Raw genomic sequence first — 22,804 nt, forward strand, 5'->3', positions numbered from 1 at the left:
GCTGCTTTAAACTCGGCACAGTGTCTCTCCGATCGATACGGTGTCCTAGCTGCTGCCCTACTTCACACTGGGCCAGGGAACACACTTGGACATGGTGCACACCACACAGGAGTTGCTCTGCAGAGGGCTAATGGAATCAGTGATGAATAAGCTCTGTAATGCAGTGCTTTTGCTGTTCTGCTATTTAGCACTCACTCAGCCACACCACAAGTATATATCATGTCTTTACATCACTAATCAGGCCTTCAATATCCAAAAAGTTTCAGCTAGGCTGGTGTTTTCTTAAATTCAACTGCAGAATGAGGCCTCTTAAGAATGTTTTATTAAGGCGCGTTTCTGTGATCTCATAAGTTATAGTTATTTATACTCAACTAAATCACAGAAAGGCAAAATATCGCCTCAGTTTGGACCTGGTTTAATAATACAGGAGCTCTGCTGCTACATTTGCAGCCTTGAGTTTTATCAGGGAGCTGTAAACATGACAGACTGTAGATTGGACAGCTACTGTGGAAACTGGGGAGTTTTCTATATCAGAAATCTATAGAAATGTGGCTGAATAGATCAATACTGCCTCTTATAAATGATGTGCGTTTGAACTTTGGAGTAAAGGCCCTGGATCAGATGAGAAAATGCAATCTGCTTCAGCAGAGCATATTTTTCAGCTGTCAGCTGTAGTATTGAATAAATACTCAGGTGTTTATAAACCTTTGTTTATGTAAGAGATGTCTGCACATATTTATCTACAGTAACGCATTCAAAAACGGAGGCTTTACTCGATACGTTATGAAATGTGTGATATGATGCTTTTGTTTCTCCTTTGGCGCTGATGTGAGTCTTTGCGATGCCAGCTGTACATCCTGTCCTTCCAAAATAAATCGGTGGAGAAGTGTGACGTACCAGAAGTTTATAGAGACGCTGTCCTAAAACTGAAGGGGAAGATGGTGAAATCTGGGTCATTCAGCGATGGCTGTGTCTGAGTGGGAGGAAGCCAGTAGGCAGGAGTTTTAGATACGATTAAAGGACAAAAGATATTCTGTCTTTGTTTAGGCTGAGCTCCTGTTGGATTACTGTGTTGTGGAGATTATGGAAAATCAATTGGAAATACTTGACAAAGTATTAAAAGTGCACCGATTATGATTGTCTTTATAGAATAAGCAACAATTGTTTAATCAAATATCTGATTTGAAACACATGGTTAGTATTTATGTTTTTCTAACCAATAGAAGTGTAAATAACATTGCATATTATCTTGATACAATAACAAAGTATATATATTGTGATTTTGATGAGAATATAGCTCAAAAACCTAATGAGATCTTGTTGTTGGTCTGCTGCGGTTAGTTCAGATATGCTGCCGACCAGCCTTTGGGGGTTTAAGACGAATTTTAAAGTAGGGATGTCCCGATCCAATATTAATATCAGATATTGGCCAAAAAACTAATATTCAATTTTATATTTATTTTCCTGCTGATGGAAACAATCAGCTTCTGTTAAAAGTTTTCGTAACACATTGGTTAAATTTACACTGGTCGGTTGTTTTCATACCTTTTTTTTGTTGACTTTTGTTCCCTGTTTTAGTAAAACTACTTGATCGAGCCTTCCCTAACATCCTACAGTATAAGTAATAAAAGCTGGTATGAATTGTGCTAATATCGTATTGGGTCAATATCGGTATTGGCCAATTCTCAAAGCTGCCATATCTGTATCGCATCAGAAATAAAAAAGTTGTATTGGGACATCCCGAATTTTAAAGGAGTCAATAAAATGGTAGTGTTTAATGAAATATTGTGATATTTGACAGTTCAGCTTCTTTTTTTTTTAACATCCCTAGTGAACAATAACTGCTTCTTTGTTTTTCGCTGATCCGATCTTACACAGATCTAAACTTTTTCCTTTGTTAATTTTTGTTTTTTAAGACTTATGATTTTGGTCAGATCTTGAAGAAAGCCAGAGAATGACATGATGTTGAAACATTTTATGCTGGCTCTCGTGATGAATCAATAATCAAAATTAATCACGGTTAATCTGATTAATTGTGTCAGCCCTAGCTGTATCCAAGCATAATTTATCGAAATTATTGTGGAAGGAAAGCATGTGATAGGAAATTGCACCACTACTCACACTGCCAAAGATACTAAAAGCTTGTTTAATGATCAGGGAGTATTGTCCAAAGGAAAAGGAGATACCTCAAAACAATGTAGAGTATGTGAGGGCTACTGTTAACGCAACTCAAGCGTCTTTTATAGCTCAGCATAACCCCAGGGTGATCGACTCCATGCTTCACTGATGCAGTATTTCAGCAAATTAAGTGCCAAATAGGCTGGTTCTTCAATGGCCTGCCCATGTATCATGTTTTTGCCATAATTATCAAGAAATGTTGCCAAGCTCACCTTTCCTATTTTCATTTCCTATTCATTTTATTGATTCTTCGAACATTTGCTCCCTCCACTATTTAGTTTTGCTTCTGGTCTGAGTTGGACAAGACAGCCTAAGTTTATATGGTTCTGATTTTAGTAATTCCAAAAAAGTTAACGAATTCACTGTCCAGGTTTGAAGACGTTTGGTTTCCCATCCAGGAAGCTTTTTCAATTCAAAATGTCAAAATTAGCGTTGAGTTCGAGGCTCTATAGAGTGGAATAAAACAAAGCCTTGTTTTGGCTTAGAAAACATGCAAATTGTCGCCCCTTATGCATCCATTAAATCAGAATCCAAATATTACAATAACTATAATATTTACTCTACAGCAGGATCTGAAACTAGCCACACTGATTCTTTAAGAAAAAAACTGACTAAAAGAGAAAACTTGTGCAGCTTGCCCTTGTTTTAAATTCATATTTTATTAGCTTATATATTGAGATGAATGTTTTAATAACTTGTAGTATTCCATTTTTTGGTGTTTTTTTTGTTGTTGTATTGTTTTATGGAACAGGTCTCTTAAAAAAAGATACTGGTTTTATACAGTTTTTATTTCCATTCATTTAAAAACCTCATTCTGTTACCTGATGTGAAATCTTTCATTTTCATGCTTGAAGTCAGGCTTTGATCAGAGCAGGCTGTGTTAAAATATCTCTAACTCTTATTTACCTGGTGTTTTAGCCGTTTTGTTAGCGGCCCCTCCCTTCAATCCCCCTCCTCACTTTTTCATTGGTCCGTCTGTTGATCTGCAGATTGGCTCCAGGCCCTTAACCCAACCTTGTTCTGTCCAAGTCAACTAGTGATTTGGCAAACATTGTAGTGCATGTGAACAATGGCCAGTGTGAAGCAGCAGATTTTCTCTGTGTCTCCCTACACCCCACCACCAAAGCCCCCCCACCTCCATCCTTTAATGAAAGGAGCCATTGTCTCTGAACGGGTTTAGAAAAGCTGGGCTGTACTTTTCCTTTCAGGTCTTTAAAAGTTTGCACCTAAATTAAAGGCAGCATCTTGTACAGTATGTACTGTACAAAGGAAAAATTACAAACCACTAGGGTTAGGTAAAAATAATAGATTAAGGCGTATTTAAGGTTGTTTTTAAAATACATTAACGATTGTGTTTGGAAATCTGTTATTCCAAGCCCTCTTAGTGTGTCGGACACGGCAAAGCTCCACCCCTCTCTACCTCTGCTGCCCTCCTTCTGTTTCCACCAGCAAACCGCCGACCATCGCTCTGTGTCCCCCCTGTTGTGTTGTGACCGATAAATTAGCCTACAGGACCCTGCCATGAGCTGCTGCCTCGTTTATGGATGAAACGTACATCCAGCACATGCTGTAGCTCCCAGTTCGGAGGGACTTTAAGGTGTTCTCGGAGCCAAACGACGTGAAACCCTGGCTCGGTTTCAGGACCAGCCCAAGGCAGCCACCCTGCCATCCCGTTCCTGTGGAAGTGTCCCAGGAAGTGGACGGCTACAGAGACGTAAGATGTGCAAGTTGGAGGACTGCACCTTTGACAGCTTTGAGCTGCTGTATAGCGGAGCTGTGGATAGGATCAGAAGAAATAAAAGTAACCTCAGCCTCAGTAAGTGTAGCAGCTTTAAACCTGGGATTTATTTGGCATTATGATCTTTTAACCTATAGTTTAATTATCAAACCTGAGATATGCAAGATCATTGTAGCTGATCATGGTTTAACAGACTCCCTGAAAGCTTTACTCTCCTATTCTTAGGTTACTTTGTTAGCATGTTGTCTAGTTAGGAACACAAACTGGATTTTGACCATTAAAGATTCAGTTTGGGTTTTTGTATGATTATGATTATTATATGATTTCACAAGTAGTGTTGCTTTTGGCTGTCGCTTGTTTCAGCTTGGAGTCCTAGCCAGATTTAATCGATGTAATCGCAGACATTAACTCTAGAAAAACTATCAGCATGTCAGATTTAAGCGACTTTTCATGTGGCTATCTTCTCCAAAGATCCATCTTTACATTCAGGTTGAAACTTTTAATTTCTATTACTTGTTTTAAAAGGTTCCCCCTTAAACCTGATGATTCTCTCTTCAAAGGGAGGTTTGTTATTTATTTCAGAAGAGCACGCTGGAGAAGGTCAGTGCTTCAAAGTGACATCTTGTTGCTTGACATTTAGCTAATCCCTTTTCTGTGCTGCACATAAATGGTTCAGTTACTGGCCTTCATTTTTTTTTTTCAAAGATACCCTGTGATACTAGAATTTCTATAGAACTCAGCGCTCCTATTTTAGAAGCAGAACATGCAGGCATATTGACAGAATTATTAATGTGTTTTCTAATGTAGAAAGCCACACTGGAATAGGGACGGGAATGTACTCTAGCTCTTTCTGCCTGACACAGATAGCATATGGTGTCATGTTGTCGTATGGCCTATTTCCATAGTGTTGTCCTGGATGGACTTGTGGGAAAGGAGTCGTCCATTTCTCACAGTTAAGAGAAATGTAACCTTAACAGATTACATGAAAGCCTACACTTCCCATAATGCCTTTATAGCGCCAACAGGTTTATATTCAGCTGTGAAAGGGAAAGTAGTACCCTAAACCAAAGTTTTTTTTTACTTGTGTACCACCTTGGCCTTTTTATGGTACTATGAGTACCGACTTGGTCAAACGTGTCAATGATTTTCCAAATTTGGAAAGCATAGCTGATTATATAATGAACATTTAATTCTCAGGCACATCATTCTTTTCAATATAATGAAAAAATAATATGAATATGTTGCCTGGAATAAATATTGAACCAACTACAAAATAAGATTAAGTTATAAATGTAGAAACTAAAAAAGTTTTTAACAAAAACTGGAGTTGTTCTGAATAATTTCCCTATAATCACATCTAAAGTTGACAAATCAGGGGAAAAAAAGCAACACTTAAAAAAAAGTATAATATTCAGATTTACTGTCATTTATAATTTGCTTTCATCAATCAGCTGTTTATTAATGGGACACCTGACCTCATACCTGGCCTATATTTTAGCCATTTATCCGTGACTGCAGCTATTTTAGTATGTTCTTCCCTTGTGACCTTTTTATTTGCCCCTTTCCTTTCTCTCTCACTCACAGAGCAGTTTTGTAGATGCACGGCACTGATACCCACTCTACTGATTCATTTAACTGTTGATTAGGACATTTCTTTTTGGTTGAATAAAATCTTGATTTTTTTTTTTTTTTTGTGTGTGTGTGTGTTTGGGTCCTTACAGAGCAATACAACCAGAAATATTTTATTTTATCTCTATCTGGGAAATAAAATATTAAATATTTTCCATGTACCCCTCTGCAATGCAACGGTGGACCACTAGGGGTACTAGTTGAATCGCTGCCATAAAGGATTGGGTTTCCTCTTGATGTCTAGTTATAGTTTTTCATAGTTCAGGGAAAACCAGTGTGTATCCAAACATACCTTAAGATATTGGTATTAATGTAAAAAAAAATCCAAACCATCCTGTTCTTTTGTGGAAAAACTAATCTACTAACATATTTGTCCAGCCTTTGTAGGAGGAGCCATCACTCTTTTGGTTTGTGCTTCAAGCTCTGCCATAAAGTCAATTTCTCTCCTTTGTTTTCTTGAAAGACTTCCAGCGGCATTATGGATCCTGCTTTAAACTATAGCAGGTGAAGACCGATGTCTGTAATCTCCTGGATCAGCACAGACACCTGCCATTGTTTTATGCTTTCTCTCGTTTATTTTTGTGGAGCAAACAAAGCCATAAAAAATTTCTTTCTAATAATTTCCAGGATGATGGATGTTTCTCCAAAGGTTTTTAATTTCATTTGACCTTAATGACGGGTTGTATTTGCTTCAGAAGATGTCTGATGGATGCCTTTTAGGGGATTTCTTGACTCCTCAGGTCTTGTGGCAGTCAGACCTCTCGGCTCAGGTTATTAGTTTTCCACATGGGGCCTAGCAGGGTATGATAGTTGTATTTCCCAGAAAAGAGGTTATCTTCTTTTGCTCAGGATTTTTTCTATTTTGTAGATAATTAACTGCAATCTGGAGCATTTGATTGTGAAAACATTTTCTATATTAGAACAATTGCACTATAAGAGAATCAAATGATTATTTTTCCAGCTCAGGTTTTGTTGTGAAAAATTGAGTTGTGAGACTTTTTATAGAGAAAGTAGCCATAGATTAAATATCTCATTAGATCATGTTACATAATAATTTCAGTATGAACCAAATGCCTGTATCACATACTAGTCCTCTCCAATATAGTATTTTATTACACACAATTCTTCCAAATATTATTCTCTGCTATTTTTTAGAAACCCTAAATGGATTGAAAATAATTTATGTTAAATTTTCTAATATTCTGTAAATCACTACTGTAGATGTAAATGATGAAATTGAAATTGAAAGTTGTAAGCAGTCCCTAAAACTATCTTCATAAAAGATGAATGAACGCTCCGCTAAAAACCAACACAAAGTTTGTATTGACTGAATTGGGACGGCTCTTGTTTTGTTTATCTTATTGGATCAGATCAGCATCACTGTGTCGATCACTCTGGATTTCTGTTCTTCTCTCCATTGATGCAAGTCTGACTCGGCCCTGGGGAAATAAAGCAGACCCTGTTATAAACAGGACTGCTTTAGACTTAGACGGATTTATTTTGTCATTTTGTATACACGAGTGTATACAATAAGAAATTTCGTTTAAAACTGATTAGATATTGGTTTTGGGGTCAAATATATTCTGTATGTTAGCAGCAATTCCTTTAAGCCTAACCACAAACTTTAAAGAAAATTTATTAAACATGAAATGAGACTAAGTATCGATTTTGAATAATTTCATCCGCACAGTCAGAAATGAAGTAAAATAACCATACCATTTTGTTGGAATATTGACCGTTTTACTTTTGTGTGTTAATATGTATGTTTAAAAGTCACATTTTTCCCATATTTCTGAGCTCTAAACTTCCCTTCAATACTGGTTTTAGAATGATGCTAATGCTTTAGCTACAGGAGGTTAAACAGTAAATGTTTTATTAGCCATAACGGGAGATGATGAAGGTCAAAAGTAGGGATGCAACAAATGATTATTTTACTAAATGATTAATCTGTTGACCTTTTTTTTTTTAATAGTTGGATAGAAAAAGGATCCTTAGGGAACATTTTTTTTTTTTAAGAATTAAACACAGTGAAACAAAAACTTTCCAGGTTAGGGAGTTCTGGATTACGCATATTGATGACCAACAACACTTTTTATCTTAAATGCAAAATATTTCTATAGATTTTTATCAATTTTTGTATAATTACTGATCTAAGCGGTTCGGTCCATCAGCTAAAGGCATCTTTTTATAGTCTCTATATTCCAGTTAACGATTTTTCGATGACTAAATTAGTTTAAGATTATTTCAATAACCGTTGAATCGTGATTAATCCAATTGTTTAGGCACTGGACAAAAGTAATGTGAGAAAGAAGTAATAGCTGCCAGAGTTGGAAATTTAAACTTGTAATTGATGTGTGGTGAATGTGGTGCCCCGGCCTCTATAAAGCGTCTTTTTCTCCACCATTACCTTTAAAAAAAAAAAAAATCTTATTAATGTGATGCAGATCAGCTTTTTTTATTTTAAGGGTACATTTTAAGTTGAAGTATTTCTCTGAATTTGGTGGATTAGTGCATGCAAACCCTGAAGCTTCTGCAAATACGCACACCTCCTTTGGCCTCTTTCCTCCTCCAATATTCATGTGATCCTTTAGTCGGGGACAATGGTGTGAGAGGAAATGTTGCTGATGCTGCAGTCCGGCCTCAGAAAGTCCTGATACCTGAAACCAGCTGACTGAGAGGAAGAAGTTGCGTTTATAAGACAGGATGTAGTTGAACGTGACTCCAGTTTGAATGCTAACATTCTATTTTTCTCCTTTTTTAATGATGTGAAACTGAACAAGGAAGTGAAACTGTCGTATTTCTATAATACTGAAAGTCAGTTTTAACTTTTAACTGTGTCTTCAACTCTAGTTTGTTGCATGTTAGAAACTAATCCTCAGAATTTTCGTTTGTATTTTTCCCAGAGGAGGAGCTGAGAAAGTTGCGGGAAGAGACCAATGTGGATTCTCTACGGCAGGAGCTGGAGAGGGAGCGGAGTAAAAGGCTGGATCTGGAGCAGAAGATGAATGAGGTCCTGAGAACGAGGTAAGCTGCAGATGTGAGTAATGAGGAAAAGATGGAGAACAGGTTCAGGTCAGCAGAGTTCACCATAGGTCAAGTGTGCATGTTTGTTAGCGCTGGCATTGGCTGCGGTTTCCTGTTATAAATAGAAGCATCAGCAGCTCGGTGGGCGGGGAATTCCTCAAGGAGGTGAGTTCGTGCCTGAGCTTTGAAGGAGATGGAAAAACAGGGTCGCACGCCAAAACGTATTGCCAGCTCCGTGTGACCCTGCAGCTGTGCTGGTGTCAGCTGGAGTTATGCCTGCAGGACTCGGCCTGTCTGCGATCAGCTGATACCCCTGTGGCCCACCACTGAGAAATACTACACAAGTTTCATACATCACAAATAAACATTTGTTTACTAATCATAGAAAACATTAATGATGGCTATCGTAGCAGATTAATGGAGCAGCAATGAATGTGCCTTAAATGATCTCAAGACAGGCTTACTGAATGCACTAATGAATCATGATACAACAAGATTACAAAATAAGGAAATCGGTGTTCAAATCAACCTTTTCTTTTCTGTAGGTAAACACCACCGAAGCAGCCGCTTTGGATGTTATCATCCCATTTAGCGGTTATCAGTCCCATAGAATGGCTTCAGATTGTGCTTCCTACCTCGGGCCTAATCAGGCTCAGTAGGTTATCCCAGAATTAACCCTTTTTTACCCAGAGAATTTATCTATTTATGTGTAATCTGAACATAATTTTAATGGTTCTTCATCTATTGTTAAAGAAAAAAGTTGATCAACATGTCACTCATATCGAACAAATCTCATATCCTGTCAACTCTTGTTTTTAAAAATTAAAGCATTAAATCTGTGTGACTGGAACATGTTGAATTCACTGGAAGTAAAGCTTTAAAATGCAGTTGTTGTTTTTTTAAGAAGGTATGCTGTAAATAAAGTACATAAAAGTACAAAGGAGGTAAATAGAAAATAAAACTTAATAGTCGCCGAAGCGTCTATTATTAACGATAAGCTGCATATTATCAGCCATGAGAAACGTACTAGAATGTAGAGGAGGTGCAGCCTGGAGCCTTTCTATGGGACTAATAATGGCCATTTAATGATTGATCACATCTGAAGCGGTTAATTAAAGCATAAATCTGTGTACTTGGAGGTAATATTTTAATCTACCTCATATAAAGTCATTGCGACAGCTGAATCGATACAGGTGAAGATGTAAAGGCGAATGCATGGATTGATTTTTGCAGAGGCTATGCTCTTTTTATGGCAGTGATCATTTAGCGAAGCACCTGTTGTTGGGCTGCTGTCTTAACGTGGACAGATTGGGGTTAAAATTGCATCTTATCAATCTGCATGTACCCATTTCTCTCTGTGGTTTGGCATCGGTTGTTTATCGAGCGAAGCACTTCCTCAGATGTTTGTCCTGTGACTCTAAAGCTTGTGGTGAAAATGAGAAGTTGCAACTCAGCTGAGTTTCCTTCGTCTTTCTCTACCCTCAGACTGGAGGACTCTCCACCTCAGCCCCCAAGGAAACAGCAGTCGCCCTCCAACAATGGCACAGGTAAGCCCCAGAGGGAGATGGAGAGGTGGGCTCTGATGGAGATATTTTCTGTGGGAGCCTATAACTGAAACACAGTGGGCCGGAAGTGTTTGTGGCCTATTGTAGGATATGAGACTGTGCGTGCGACAGTTGCATGTGGTGATTTCCTCTGTGCAGTTAAAGCAAAAGAGCAGCACCGTGTCTGCACCACATGCGGCACTGTGTGCTTGTTTCTTTGTTTGTTTCAGAGGATAGATGAACTCATTGGTGCAACTATATGTTGTGTGGATCTTTGGGAATAAGTGTTTTTGTCAGTTTGACCCCCAGTTAGAGTGGCTTCTGTGTATGTGTACCTGTCTGTAGCTCGTCTCCAGAAATGGGCAGACCCCAGAGTGCTGTCTGGAGACGAAGGTAGGAGCTAATTAAGGAAAATAGGTTGTGATTGTGGATCACTTCATGTAGGTCAGATGACTCTCTTATCTTCAGTAAGGAGGGTTGAAGAAGAATAAGGAATGATGGAAAGTAGAGTTTAAATTGTTCTGGCATATTCCAAAAAGGGAAAAAACAAACCACTGGACTTTAGTTCAAAGTTTGAAGATGTTTTGCTTCTCATCCAGGAAGCTTTTTTAATTCAAAATGTCAGAATAAGCGCTGAGTTCCAAGCTTTATAGAGTAGCCCAAAAACAAGGCTCTGTTTGAGCTTTGTTAAAGTGAAACGCCTTCAAACTTTGTCCAATGGATTGTTTCTTAACTTTTTTGGAATGACTATGACCTGGATGACTGAGAATCTTTACCAGCATTCTGACTTCTTAGTAAAAATAACTTAATATCATTGTTTCAATAAGGTTCAGTTCATGATACTGATAAGTTTTCAATAAAAACTGAACTGTTTAATCATAAAATATCTGGAGGAATGTTCTTATAAGAGAAGATATGAGGTTTTTGACCTATCAGCTCGCTGTTCTGGTTGTTTTTGTTCTAATCAGCATGGCTCCTGCTTAAGGCCAAACAGTAGGAGCTTTTGTTCTCCTTGAAAATGTTTTCTGTCTTCTCCCCACTGGACTTGGCAGGGTTTGGCTAGGTATTCAAACTATAGAGATCTGAGTTTAACAAGTGCTTGTTTTCACTATGTCCAGTAGTTTTGAGTAAAGTAATTGGTCAACTCTTAATCAGCAGGTTCTCTTAAAGTTCTAACTTTAAAGTATGTGATTGACCAGTTCCTGGCGGTATTTCACTGGGAAGTGAAGGGAAGCTTTCAAACTTTTGAAGATTTATCGTAGGCCTTTAATTAAACTTCATATTTGGTTTCCTTTGATCTACAGATGAGGATTGTGGCCATTGGGGTGCAGTCACTCAATAAAGCAAAAAAGGACATTGATTTTGGACTTTAATCTCAGAATAAAATGTCGAATTATTTTGGACTCTATGGCCAAATGAAAGGACTAACAATTCTATAAAAAGGGAATATTACAAGTACTCAATTCTATGAGACCAAAATCAAAATTATGAGAACAAAGTCAGAAATCAATCAATTTATTTATTGAGTGGTGTTTTTTTTTTCTTTTAATGTTCTAATGCTGTTGCATCATGATTAGTTTTCTCATCCTTGCTGAAAAAAAAACAACCTTTCAGCTTAATGCTGCTGGAGATGTTTAACCGTTACGATATTTTTCAATAATCTAAACCTCCTTTCATTGTTTCCACTCTCATCCCTTGATAATGCCGTTTGTTTACTAATGTTCTCCAGCAAATGCACAAAAACTACTCATTAAAATGAGCATATATGCAAGCAGCTGACTGGAATCATCTGTCGTTCAGCAGAGAAGCAGCAGAAGGAGGTGTGGAGTTCACGGCTGCAGAAGTGGCTGTACGAGCGCTTCGGGGTTTACATCGAAGACTTCCGCTTCCAGCCAGAGGAGAGCACTGTGGAGGCAGAGGAGCCGCTAAGTGCTAAAAGGTGCGTTGGATTTTTTAGGGACTTATTTGCTGTGTTCAATTTTGGTGGCTGGATCCGTCGAAACAGTTAAAATGAGAAGGCCAGAAGAGTTTGGGTATAGATTCAAGCAGATCCAGCCTTCCCCAGCTTTCACCACCTAGAAACCATGTAAGTTGACTCACAAATGTGGCGAAGACTGGGTGCCGAATGCTGTTTGCTAATTTCATGTCTGCAGAGCTTCAGCAGCTATACCAAATATCAGATTATTGTCCCCACAATGCAGAGATATTGGAATCTGTGCTTACGTCAGAAAAAGGGACAGATAAAACCTTTCAATAAACCAAGAATAAAAAAAGATATTTCTGAATAAATAACCATTTGAATGAACTATTTTTATTAATTATTCACATACTTGCAATTTATTAAACTGCACTTACAATATTCACCACTGTTGGCGCCATTTCCCCTTTTTCCTCTGAGCACGGAACAGCCAGCTTGATTGGACTCGTAATGAATCAATGGATAATTAGGCCACAGAGGATATAGCGGTCCTTTACTTCCAACTGGGTGAAAAGAAGGCTGCATTTGTCGGCCACACACGAAGGAGTTTTCCAATCCTAACAGACCAGGGCGCTGCACTATGATGTAATCGGCTGACGAATCTGGCCTTCGTAGGACGCAGCCCCTGCATTCAAACTCAGCAACTGAGCACGAAGACAGACATGGCACACCTCAGGGTCATTAAGCTGCTGCTGTTACGGATTTAGTGGTTGTTGAAGTGAAAGTTAATTCAAAACGCTTATTCATGTTGTCCTTGTAGCTTTGGATCCTGTAGATTTTAGAAGCTTCGCTTTTCTGTTTCCTCTATAAAGGACTATGAGTCATAGCAGGCTGATGAAGGCTACCCTGTGGCCTTCTCTTTCCTAACAAAGAAGCTGAATTTTGTCTTCTGTGCTATTCCTAACCTTCACTCTTCCTTTTCTCATTTCAGGTTGACAGAAAACATGAGGCGACTCAGTAAGTTCTTTAAAACTCATACAAACTGTAAACAAGGATAATGATGTAACATTTTTAACAACATCCAGTCTTTTAATTAATGTTTTTTAGTCCCAAACCTTAACTGTACACCTTTTTATAAAGTTATCCTAACACATCTTCTTAACCTTGTTTTAGAGCGAGGAGCCAGACCTGTCACTAACTTCTTAAGGAACCTCTCCGCCTTATCCAACTGGCACTCGGTCTACACCTCAGCCATTGCCTTCATTGTGAGTCAATACTTTACATAAGAGCCTCCATATATAAGTCAGCCCTAAGAAAGTTTTATGCAAAATATGCTGTCAATTTTAGATTTAAGATGAGGATTAAACACATTTCTGCAGGTGAAGCTTTAGAGTTTGTAGATGAGGAAACGAAACGAATGAGTTTTATGGGTTTTATTGACTCTCGCAAAGATCGCTGAGGTGGAATTAGATCATTATTAATGTCTAAAGTTGTGCCAACTCTTCTGCCAGTTGATCTGTAGCCAAAATTACTCTGAATCTTTGATGTTTTGTCATTTAACAACATAATGATAGTAGAGTTTGTCATGATAATCATCGATTGTCAACGAAAGGATGAATTTTTCTTTTATTAATGGTAAAAATAAGTGTTTTTTTTTTTATTATTTGATAAAGAGGATCCAATTGTCCTTATTTTCTCAGACTCTTAACTCTAGGTTTTTATTCAAATCAGAAATACTTTAATAATCCCAGAGGTAAACTACTTTTGTTACACGCTCCAGTGCAAAAATAGTGCATAAATCTCAATTATTGTTAAATATATAGATATTTTTAGTTTTTATTTGAACCATTTCCTTAATTTGTCTTTATGGTTTGTGTATAATCCCTGAGCATGATGCTGCCGCTACCATATTTCATTATTACCATTGTGTGTTCAGGGATATTTTCTGTTTCATGTGGCCTATGAAGTAGAAAATAGAGTTTATTCATCAAGCTACTTTCATAGATAGAAGTTACAACCTACTTCTCAAACATTAAAGAGGAAGAAGTTTAATAATTCTAAAACCAGATCATTTTTTCCCCCACCTATTTGCTAAATTTGAAAACTGCAACCAGTTACTGCGTCTTTTTATTAGTTTTATACGTTTTTGTTTGGATTTTACTCGGGGGTGTCAAAATAAAGGGAGCTGAAGGCAAATGAAGGAAACCTTTGCTGGTGGTTTGTGAAATAATTATTTTATTTCTGGCTGGGCACACAATAAAAGTTTAATTATCGTCTTTTGTGTTATTATTGTTTAAAGATCTGAGCTTTTTAGTTGCTAAACACCTCCTGATGATGAGATGTTCTCTTTTCTTCAGATTTACATGAATGCTGCTTGGCACGGCTGGGTGATCCCCATGTTCCTCTTCTTGGCCATCATACGCTTATCTTTAAATTACCTCATTGCCAGGTAAAAGAAAAACTAATTTGTCTGTTTTCTGCATAAAAGTCGTTTAAATGTTAATAACAGAGAAGTCGGGTAATGAATAGATCTTTAAATTAAATGATGTAATTATAATTTCTTTGTGTGCCAGAGGGTGGAGGATCCAGTGGAGCATTGTGCCTGAAGTTTCAGAACCCATGGTAGGAAATCCTCCAGCTAGATCACAGCAAATGCAGCTTCTTTCATGGATCAAAGTCTGTTTTAATTTACTGCTCATTGTTTTGCAGGAGCCCCCAAAGGAAGACTTGACTGTGTCTGAGAAGTTTCAGCTTGTACTCGACGTTGCACAAAAAGCTCAGGTACAGGATTCTTCCACACGGCCAAATCCAAAATAGAAAAGAGTTTGGTTTATGGGGTTTTCTTTGTTCCGTCTACAGAACATTTTTGGTAAGATGGCCGACGTTCTGGAGAAGATAAAGAAGTAGGTTCCGCTTCACCTGAGATCCCGTCCTGCTCTTCCTGCAGCAGAACCCGACTCATTTCCTGTCTGCCTCTTTGTGCGTTGCAGTCTGTTTATGTGGGTGCAGCCTGACAGCACCCGGAAGCTTTACATCTGCCTGTGGGTCGCTTTCGTCGTGTCCTGCGTCCTGCCATACAAGCTGATGGGTTTCATGATGGGTGAGACTCACAAACATTGCACACAGTTTTTAAATATCAGTGAAACCACTGAATAAATGCAGCTGTTATACACAATGAGAGCACTTCCTGATCAATATAGTTAAATCATCCGATGTAAACGTTTATAAAACACCTGCTGAGCTTAGTGTTTTTTATTAATCTGAAGAGCATCTTTTTAACAAGCTAATGTCTAAATTAATCAGGCTACCTGCTCAGTAGGTGGACTTTGAAAGACTGTTCTTTGAATTAAAAAAGACTAAATTATTATTTCAAGTTTAAAATAAGTCTAAAATGTTTTCTTTTTTGTAATAAAGTGATAAGTTCAGAAGCCAGCTAACTGGCAGTGTGCAGCTGCAATCTGTGGATGGAAAGTGCTCCAGCATTTTCTCTGCATGATCCTTAGAATGGCTAGAAAAGTATAGAATTATATTAGTTTTTTTTTTTTTTTTTTTTATCCATGTGTGGATATTTATGGGAAATTAGAACCATCTGTCCAGGTTCCTTATTTAAAGCTCAAAACTGATAATAAGAAAAGGCTTAAAACTTCTTTTAATGAGCAAAAATCTGAAAAGTTGATATGAAAACTGTGCCTCCCACCATCTTCATAGCTTCTACAGAGCTATAGAGGGGAGTATCAAGCTGTGACATCAAAGTCACAATCACTAGATTGTTCCAAATCTGATTGATTAGTTGGCGGTGCCTCTGATTTCATCACAGCCCTTTTTTTTCCCGACCTCCTCACTAGTTTCTCTCTCCTCTCCACAGGAGTGTACGCCGGTATAAAGTTCTTCATCATAGACTTCTTGTTTAAGAGCTGTCCAAAGCTTCGAGACAAGTATGACACACCTTACATAGTATGGAACAGCCTCCCCACGGACCCCCAGCTCAAAGAGAGGACCAACGCCACCGTGTCACGGAGGGTGAGTGGACCGGCTTTCCTAAACAGATCAAACTAAAGGGTTACAGGTTGTATGACAGTGTAGCCCAGTCCTCCGTCGCACACAGAGGAGCAGAGAAGAAAGAAGCGAGCTGCTCTCACTCTGTTCGCTCTCTGTTCTGTCTGTGGTTACCTAATGGTGTGTGAGGATGCGTGGCTTCAGTCTCAGGTCTGTTCTGTTGTTTCTCTCTCTCAGCTCTCCTGCATTGAGAAGGTAGGGGCTCTGGTGTGTCCCCCACCCTTTGGTTTCCTCCCCACCCCGCCCCCCTCTGTGCGTGTGGGTGTGCCCACGAGCTCACCTCGAAGCGTGTGTGTGATGCGTGACACTTTCAGGCAGTGACTGAATGAAAAGGATCAAAAATATCAGAAAATATCCAAATATTTATATCTTTAAATTAAATACCAACCTGGTTTTCTATGTATCAGCAACACTTCTGGCATTTCTGATCCTACATGCTCTCAGATTTAGTCTTTATTAAGTAGCCAAGAAGCACATAGACCTGTTTCATTTGACTTTATAAGGTTTCCTTGTTTACCTTAACAAGCACTAATAAACCCTGAGTTATAAAAGCTGGTAGTTTTATGTAGAAAAACTCTAAGCATAAAGCCATCATGAGATGTTTTAGTGTAAAGGTTGGCATTTTTACACACGGCAAACATACACCTGAAACTTTTTCACAGCATCATCGTGGAGTGATGGATTTTATCATTGGGGGGCCTGGTGGGTTTATTGGAAGATGAATCCAAGAGGAAAAACCAGTTGGAGGAAATAATGCTTTCCAGTAAAAGCCGGTACAAACGTAGGGAACCCATGGATGGCTTTCCTTGACTTTCCACGATGCTCCATCACTGGGGTTTAATCCTCTGGGGTTTGGGATGTGAAAAAGTTTGAGGCGTGTGAATGCTGCGAGAAGGCGCTGTGAACTAACCAGAGTCATTTGGGTTTGTGCTCATCCAGAGGCTAAGTGAATGACGGCCTCCCTCTCAGCTTTGCACGTTTACACCCGAGCCTGACGTAATGAAGTGCACATGCAGAGACGCACATTGTTCAGTACTAACAGATCAAGATGATGTTTGGAGAGAATCAGTGATGTGACCTGTTTCTCCCTCTTTTATCCCCTTTTTTTTCCATCTTCGTTTTCCCCTTCATTGCCTTTTCTGTTGACTTATCACTTCTATGCCATCCTCCTGGGGTTTTTTTTTTTCTTTCTTTTTCTTCCTCCTGTTTCTTCTCCTCTCATATGGCCCCCAAGGTTCAACCGGTGGTGTCTCGGAGCAGCCTAGCCACGGTACCCAGCGGTATGAGCAGGGAAGACGAGGCAGGTCGCTCTCACAGCACCAAAAAGGGGCCCTTCCATGAGATCTTCAACCTGCCAGAATCAGAGCGCCCTCTGGCGGGTGAGGAGACGTATTACAGCTAGTTAAAAATTCACCACAAGTTTTTTAAAGACTGCATTGAAATCATGTGAGCTTTTTTGTGTTTTCATAGTGTGTGAGAACGGCTGGAGGTGTTGTCTGATAAACAGAGACAGGAAGATGCCCACAGACTACATCAGGAACGGAGTACTCTACGTGACAGAGAAGTATGTTTGGTTGCTCTTGCTCATCCAGAGGTTTAGAAACTGTTTAAGAGGTTATTAAGCTTAGTTTGTGTCAGCTGACCGACTTTCTTCTACTTTCTTTCAGTTATCTTTGCTTTGAGAGCTCCAGCTCCAAATCCAGCTCCTCCAAGAAAAATAAAGTGATCAAGCTGGAGGACATCACAGACGTCCAGAAGGTATCCCACTGTTCTACTGTACTGGAATCCATGCATACAGGCATAGATAAACTGCTATGAAGGACTAATTATTTAATTTTCTTCTTTAGTACAAAGTTCTGTCGGTTCTGCCAGGAAGCGGTATGGGCATCTCTATAGCCACTCCGTCTACTCAGAAGGTAAGCGTTCTGCTCCCACCAGGCGGCCTCCAGCTATAAACTAGAACTAGAACTTTTAAGGAAAAGTTGCTTTTTGTCTCAAACTCAAATAAACGGACTGGTGCTGGTGACATCTCATTGGATGTTAAAGATATGGCAATGTTTAAAACTTAAAAATATATAAGGTTTGTAGAATTATGCCGCCTCGACCGAAAGAGGAAGTCTTCAAATGCTGTATCTAGATCTGGAAAATCCTGGACTTATCAGCAAAAACATCCCCAGATGTTGTTGTCGCCCCTCCCCTCCCTGTTTACTGAGTACAATTTTTTTCATGTTTCTAAAAAATTTTTTCCAAAATTTTCTAAACCACAAGGTACTAATCAATACAAAAAGTATAAAAAAGTACAAAAATTTGGTCAGAAATATCTGAGATGTTTACGGTTTACTAACGGCACTGTGGCTATGAGTCTGAATACAAAAGTTGGTCCAAACAGAGCAAAATCACATTGTAGAAATTTGTTCGCAACATCATTTCAGATCCAGAGCATCAAGCTCCAGAAATCAGCACTTAGAGCAACGGGGAATGTGGCAAACAGCATCTCCAGTTAAAAGATAGAAAACTGAGGAGGACATGGGCTGCAGATGTAAACATTTCCTGGTCACAAACGTACCGAGTAAAAGAAGGAACAGACTGAAGCAACAGCAAAAAATTTAAAAAAACAACAAACTGCTGCCTTTTATCTTTCAATGACTTACCGAACGGCTTTAAGAACACAGGTTCACTCCGAATCCGTTAACACAGAGCAGAGACAGTAGTGAACGCCATTACTGTATGACACAGAATCCTAACAACAACAATGCTCGGAATACAAAAATAAAACAACCATATTAAAAATATAAAGTAAAAATAACTGAGTACTATATGCATTAGAGCAGACTTGTCTGTTCTTGAGATTGACAGCTGTCCCAGCATGCACTGCGGCAGCAGCAGCTTCCAGGGGAGCGCTCAGAGTATTAAGTTAAAAGTTAATTTAAGGTGAAAACGTTATACTTTTTAGCATCACTATGCAGCCTATTTACTGATTTAGAGCTTAATTTTAAAAAAAAGTTACAATGTTGAGACCACAGCTAGCAGCAGACCTCCGATGCTAACAGCAGCCAGGGCTAACGTTAGCCCGTCTGCAGCAAGCCTCTCTGGGCCTGTGTGTGAAGTACCACTGGCTCTGATGGCAGTTTCTTTGTTTTATTTGGCAAAATGTTCATTTGATTTGCATTTATCTGACTTTGTACATTATTATTCGCCCACTAAATTAAAAAAGTAAGAATTTAATATTATCTAGAGACTATTAACAACAGGAGGTGAAATGCAGCTCCAGACGAGCTGAGCGTGTGGTGAAGTCACGAGTACGCTTCTGTTTATTTATGATTTATGCTGTATTCCCTCAGAGTCCAAACTTTCCTGTGTTCTTATCAAGAACATACTTGGTGAGAACTGGAGTCCGTACTCACGTTTTTGTGAATTGAGAAACGGCCAAGGTTTCTAAAGTAGGGTGACTTCTAAACCCAGAAGGACTCTACTTCTGTTTTCCAACACACCTATCACTGCAGATCCAGAAACACGATCTCCAGTTTGCTCACAGCTGCAAAAATGAAGAGTTTTTTTAGGTATGGCGGTGCCTCAGTTATAATTTGGAACATCTTGACAAGAAACCTGCAGAGTGGAGAGAGCAGAGCAATGCTCAGAAGCTGCTGGTAGCTTCTCATAATCGCCTGTTTGGTCATGGTTGAATCAGCTGATTCTTCTAAGAATCCAAATAGACTGGATATGCTGATGAATTGGAGAAAGGTCTCCTAATAAAGGTTATGATTAAAAAAGTTAGTTTTTTTTGTTCTTTAGCCAATAAACCTAATTATCATTGGTGCTTAGCTAACCTGCCTCTTACCAGGTGTTTGCGTCTGTTTCAGCCGCTGGTGTTTGGTGCAATGATCCACAGAGACGAGGCGTTCGAGACCATCTTCACTCAGTACATGAAGATCGTCACCACCTCCAAACCACCGACCAGCGCAGAGATTTAGGCCGTCTGCTCTTCACTTCCACTCCTCCTTTTTTTGGGAGGGCAGCAGAAAACTGAAGCGGAGCGGCTTCTGATTCCCTCAAACTCCTCCTGCTCTCTGGACGGATGTCGGCTCCTCTTTGAAGGCTCCCAGTCCTGCTCCAGCAGAAGGACGCCGTTCATCCTGCAGGGGAAGCTAACAGAGTGAGGAGTCGGATGGGCGTAGCTCCTACGAGCTGCTGAGGAGCTGGATCTCCTCTTCCACCTGATTTTTTTTTTTTTTTTTTTTGTCCTGGCTTTCTGGTGTTGCATGTGTGAGTGTGTGGTGTCAGCTACCATAGGAAGCTTTCTCTAACCTGCTTCGAACTACCAGATTGGAACCGGTGCCTGTTGGCTGAAACCCAACGAAACCACAGTTGTGAACGTGTTCAGCAGCCGTTTGTTTTCCTTAGTGTTGAACATGTCCGCCTCCGACCAACAGAGCCTTTCTGTTAGTTTACATCACCGTTCTTTGTTTTTTTTCTAAACACATTTTAGCAGCGACAGAGCCGCCGATGAAACCGGCTCGCAAACTGGAAAAAAAAAAAAAAAAAACCTTCTGCTTCTGTTTAAGTGTGCCGACTTGGAAAGTGACGTAAACGTTTTAATTCTTTTATTCTTTTGCCTTTTTATTCTTTGAAAGTCTCTGTAAGAAACAGCCTTCTCTGGATGCGTAGCTGGTAGACGAGCACAGCGCTGACTGCCATTTTTTAGATTTCTGGCACAGTTAGAGAACAGTGTTTATGTCAGAGCTCTAGCTGTACGTGTCTGAAGAAATCTATTTTAATGTTTAGCTGGTTTATTTCATGCACTTTACCAGAACTCCTAACTGGACTTGCTGGGAGGAATGTTTGACTATTAAATCCTTCCATAGCTGGTCAACAAAATCAGGCACTTAGTCCCATTAAAAAAAATGTGCAATTAAATAAAAAAAAAATCCTTATTTTATATGTCAGTGTAAAACCCAGGCCTATTTATGGCTTCTGATTTGTCGCTTGAGCTGTTTTTGGGTTTGTAGCAGTTAAAAGTTATGATGATAATCTACAATAGTGCCTCACAAAAGTATCCATAATGCAGTTTTAGGTCCGTCCCTACCGTGCTTCTCCATTAGCTTCCACCTTTTGAATGTAGGTCAAAAAGCAGCTTCTTAAATGTTAAACCTGGACACTTCCTGGTTTTTTCTTTTAACCCCCTGGTGCTCATTGTTCTGTAAAAGCCGGATCTGTGAAATGAACAGTTATCTAGTCCCACCCGAGCTGCAGATGTCTGCAGCTCCTCTCTTCTGAGATACTTTTGTCAGGCACCACAGCTGCTTTTCTCTCCCTCTATCTGCAATGTCACAGATACAGCTGAGATTTCTAGCTGTAGTCAAAGGTCTAGGCTTAAACAAATCTTTAGTATCACTGTATTTTTGAAATTTCCCAAGATTAAAGCAGGTCTTTGCTCTCGGGGAACGGCTTAATCTGTGTTTTAAATTGAATGCCAAACTAAAAGACACTTTCTGGTGTTTTAGTGAGCAGAATGCAGTGATGGACCGGAGGATTATCTTTGGAGTTTTAGTGTGACTGATATGAGATATAGAGTAGCTCTATAAAACTCTCCAGCGACCTAACTTTCCTGTATGTCCTAAACACTGTTCAAAGGGGAAGCCTTGACATTTACTTTTTTTTTTATTTCTGACTGATTATGGTCTGCTTTAAACGGACTGTCTCAGATCCACTAAACTGCCCTCACACTAGAAATGTCAAGGTTTCTCCTCAATCCTAACTCCTCCTGTTCTCCTCCATCTGACTCAGCTGAGCTGGATATGAAGCTGCCTGAACTGCAGCAGACCGGTTCGGTCCGTTTTAGAGTGAGAAGAATGTTTATGTTTTTACTTTAGAATCTGTTCACTGTGCTGAATCATGAGAAGGCTGTTCTCAAATATAGCAAAGAATGTACTATATGATAGAGCCTTCCCTTCCCTGAAACTAAAAGGTTCACTTCCCAGAACTTTTTACACGTTTCTCATCAAAAGCACTATAGCCTGTGGAGCTCCAGCAGGCCGGAGAACCAGAGCGTGGTTAAAGATTCTCCCTGTACAGCTCTAGTTCTGTTTTCTGACCTTTTGACCTCTTTCCTCTGAATGTAAGAACTTAGTTCTTACATTCAGAGTTAACTTTAGAAAGTCGGAAGAAAGTGAGATGGATGTGGGACTACAATTGTCAGCAAGTTGTTTAAAAAAATCTGAATATCTGAGGACTATGCAGACAGAATTTTCCATGACTTTCCAGGTAGTTTTTCATAAACTTCACAGGCTTTTTCAAAAAAAACTTGAAAGAAACCTTCCCTCAACTTGAAACCCAACTTAATATTTTGCAGATTCTTTAGTGGAATATGTCTATTTTTTATCTAAAGATGGACATTTCTTTGAGAAAGTATCCAGGAAATCCCAGGACAGTAGTTGCTACATCAAAGCATGAACCTGGGAAGCTCCAAGAAAGTTCTTGGGAAGTTTTTAATAAATATCTAATTGTTTTTTTGGAGAAGTTCCTGGTTAAAGAAGTTGTCTTTTTTTTCTTTTTTTTTCCTACATAGCACCATTTACTCATTCACAACAAATGTAATCTCTAGAAACTTTACTAAACAGTCTAGTAAAGCCTGTCTAGTAAAGTTTCTTCATGTTACATTGCATCAAGTCTGTATCATGCATATTTGAATACCTCCTGATAAGTGATAAAATTCCCAAT

General features: G+C 39.1%; 1 protein-coding gene across 4 annotated transcripts in view; it reads left to right on the forward strand.

The window, feature by feature from the left end:
• The window catches only part of gramd4 (GRAM domain containing 4), a 44,322-nt gene extending 22,236 nt beyond the window's left edge, over positions 1-22,086 (forward strand). Inside the window, exons 4-20 of one of the 4 annotated variants that reach the window (XM_015397967.1) lie at positions 8,449-8,569; positions 10,055-10,116; positions 11,914-12,052; positions 13,023-13,048; positions 13,205-13,296; positions 14,389-14,480; positions 14,605-14,653; positions 14,741-14,812; positions 14,891-14,934; positions 15,022-15,131; positions 15,897-16,051; positions 16,265-16,282; positions 17,322-17,466; positions 17,558-17,651; positions 17,755-17,845; positions 17,935-18,003; positions 19,948-22,086. In XM_015397967.1, coding sequence (XP_015253453.1) covers positions 8,449-8,569; positions 10,055-10,116; positions 11,914-12,052; positions 13,023-13,048; positions 13,205-13,296; positions 14,389-14,480; positions 14,605-14,653; positions 14,741-14,812; positions 14,891-14,934; positions 15,022-15,131; positions 15,897-16,051; positions 16,265-16,282; positions 17,322-17,466; positions 17,558-17,651; positions 17,755-17,845; positions 17,935-18,003; positions 19,948-20,058 — 1,490 coding nt within the window. In that variant the 3' untranslated portion in view covers positions 20,059-22,086. The remainder of the gene's footprint in view (positions 1-8,448; positions 8,570-10,054; positions 10,117-11,913; positions 12,053-13,022; positions 13,049-13,204; positions 13,297-14,388; positions 14,481-14,604; positions 14,654-14,740; positions 14,813-14,890; positions 14,935-15,021; positions 15,132-15,896; positions 16,052-16,264; positions 16,283-17,321; positions 17,467-17,557; positions 17,652-17,754; positions 17,846-17,934; positions 18,004-19,947) is intronic. The other 3 variants (XM_015397975.1, XM_015397981.1, XM_015397989.1) reach the window with 3 other exon arrangements.
• The last annotated feature ends 718 nt before the right edge of the window (positions 22,087-22,804 follow it).

The sequence above is a fragment of the Cyprinodon variegatus genome, unplaced genomic scaffold, assembly GCF_000732505.1.
Source record: "Cyprinodon variegatus isolate N-32 unplaced genomic scaffold, C_variegatus-1.0 Scaffold28, whole genome shotgun sequence".
Lineage (NCBI taxonomy): Eukaryota > Metazoa > Chordata > Actinopteri > Cyprinodontiformes > Cyprinodontidae > Cyprinodon > Cyprinodon variegatus.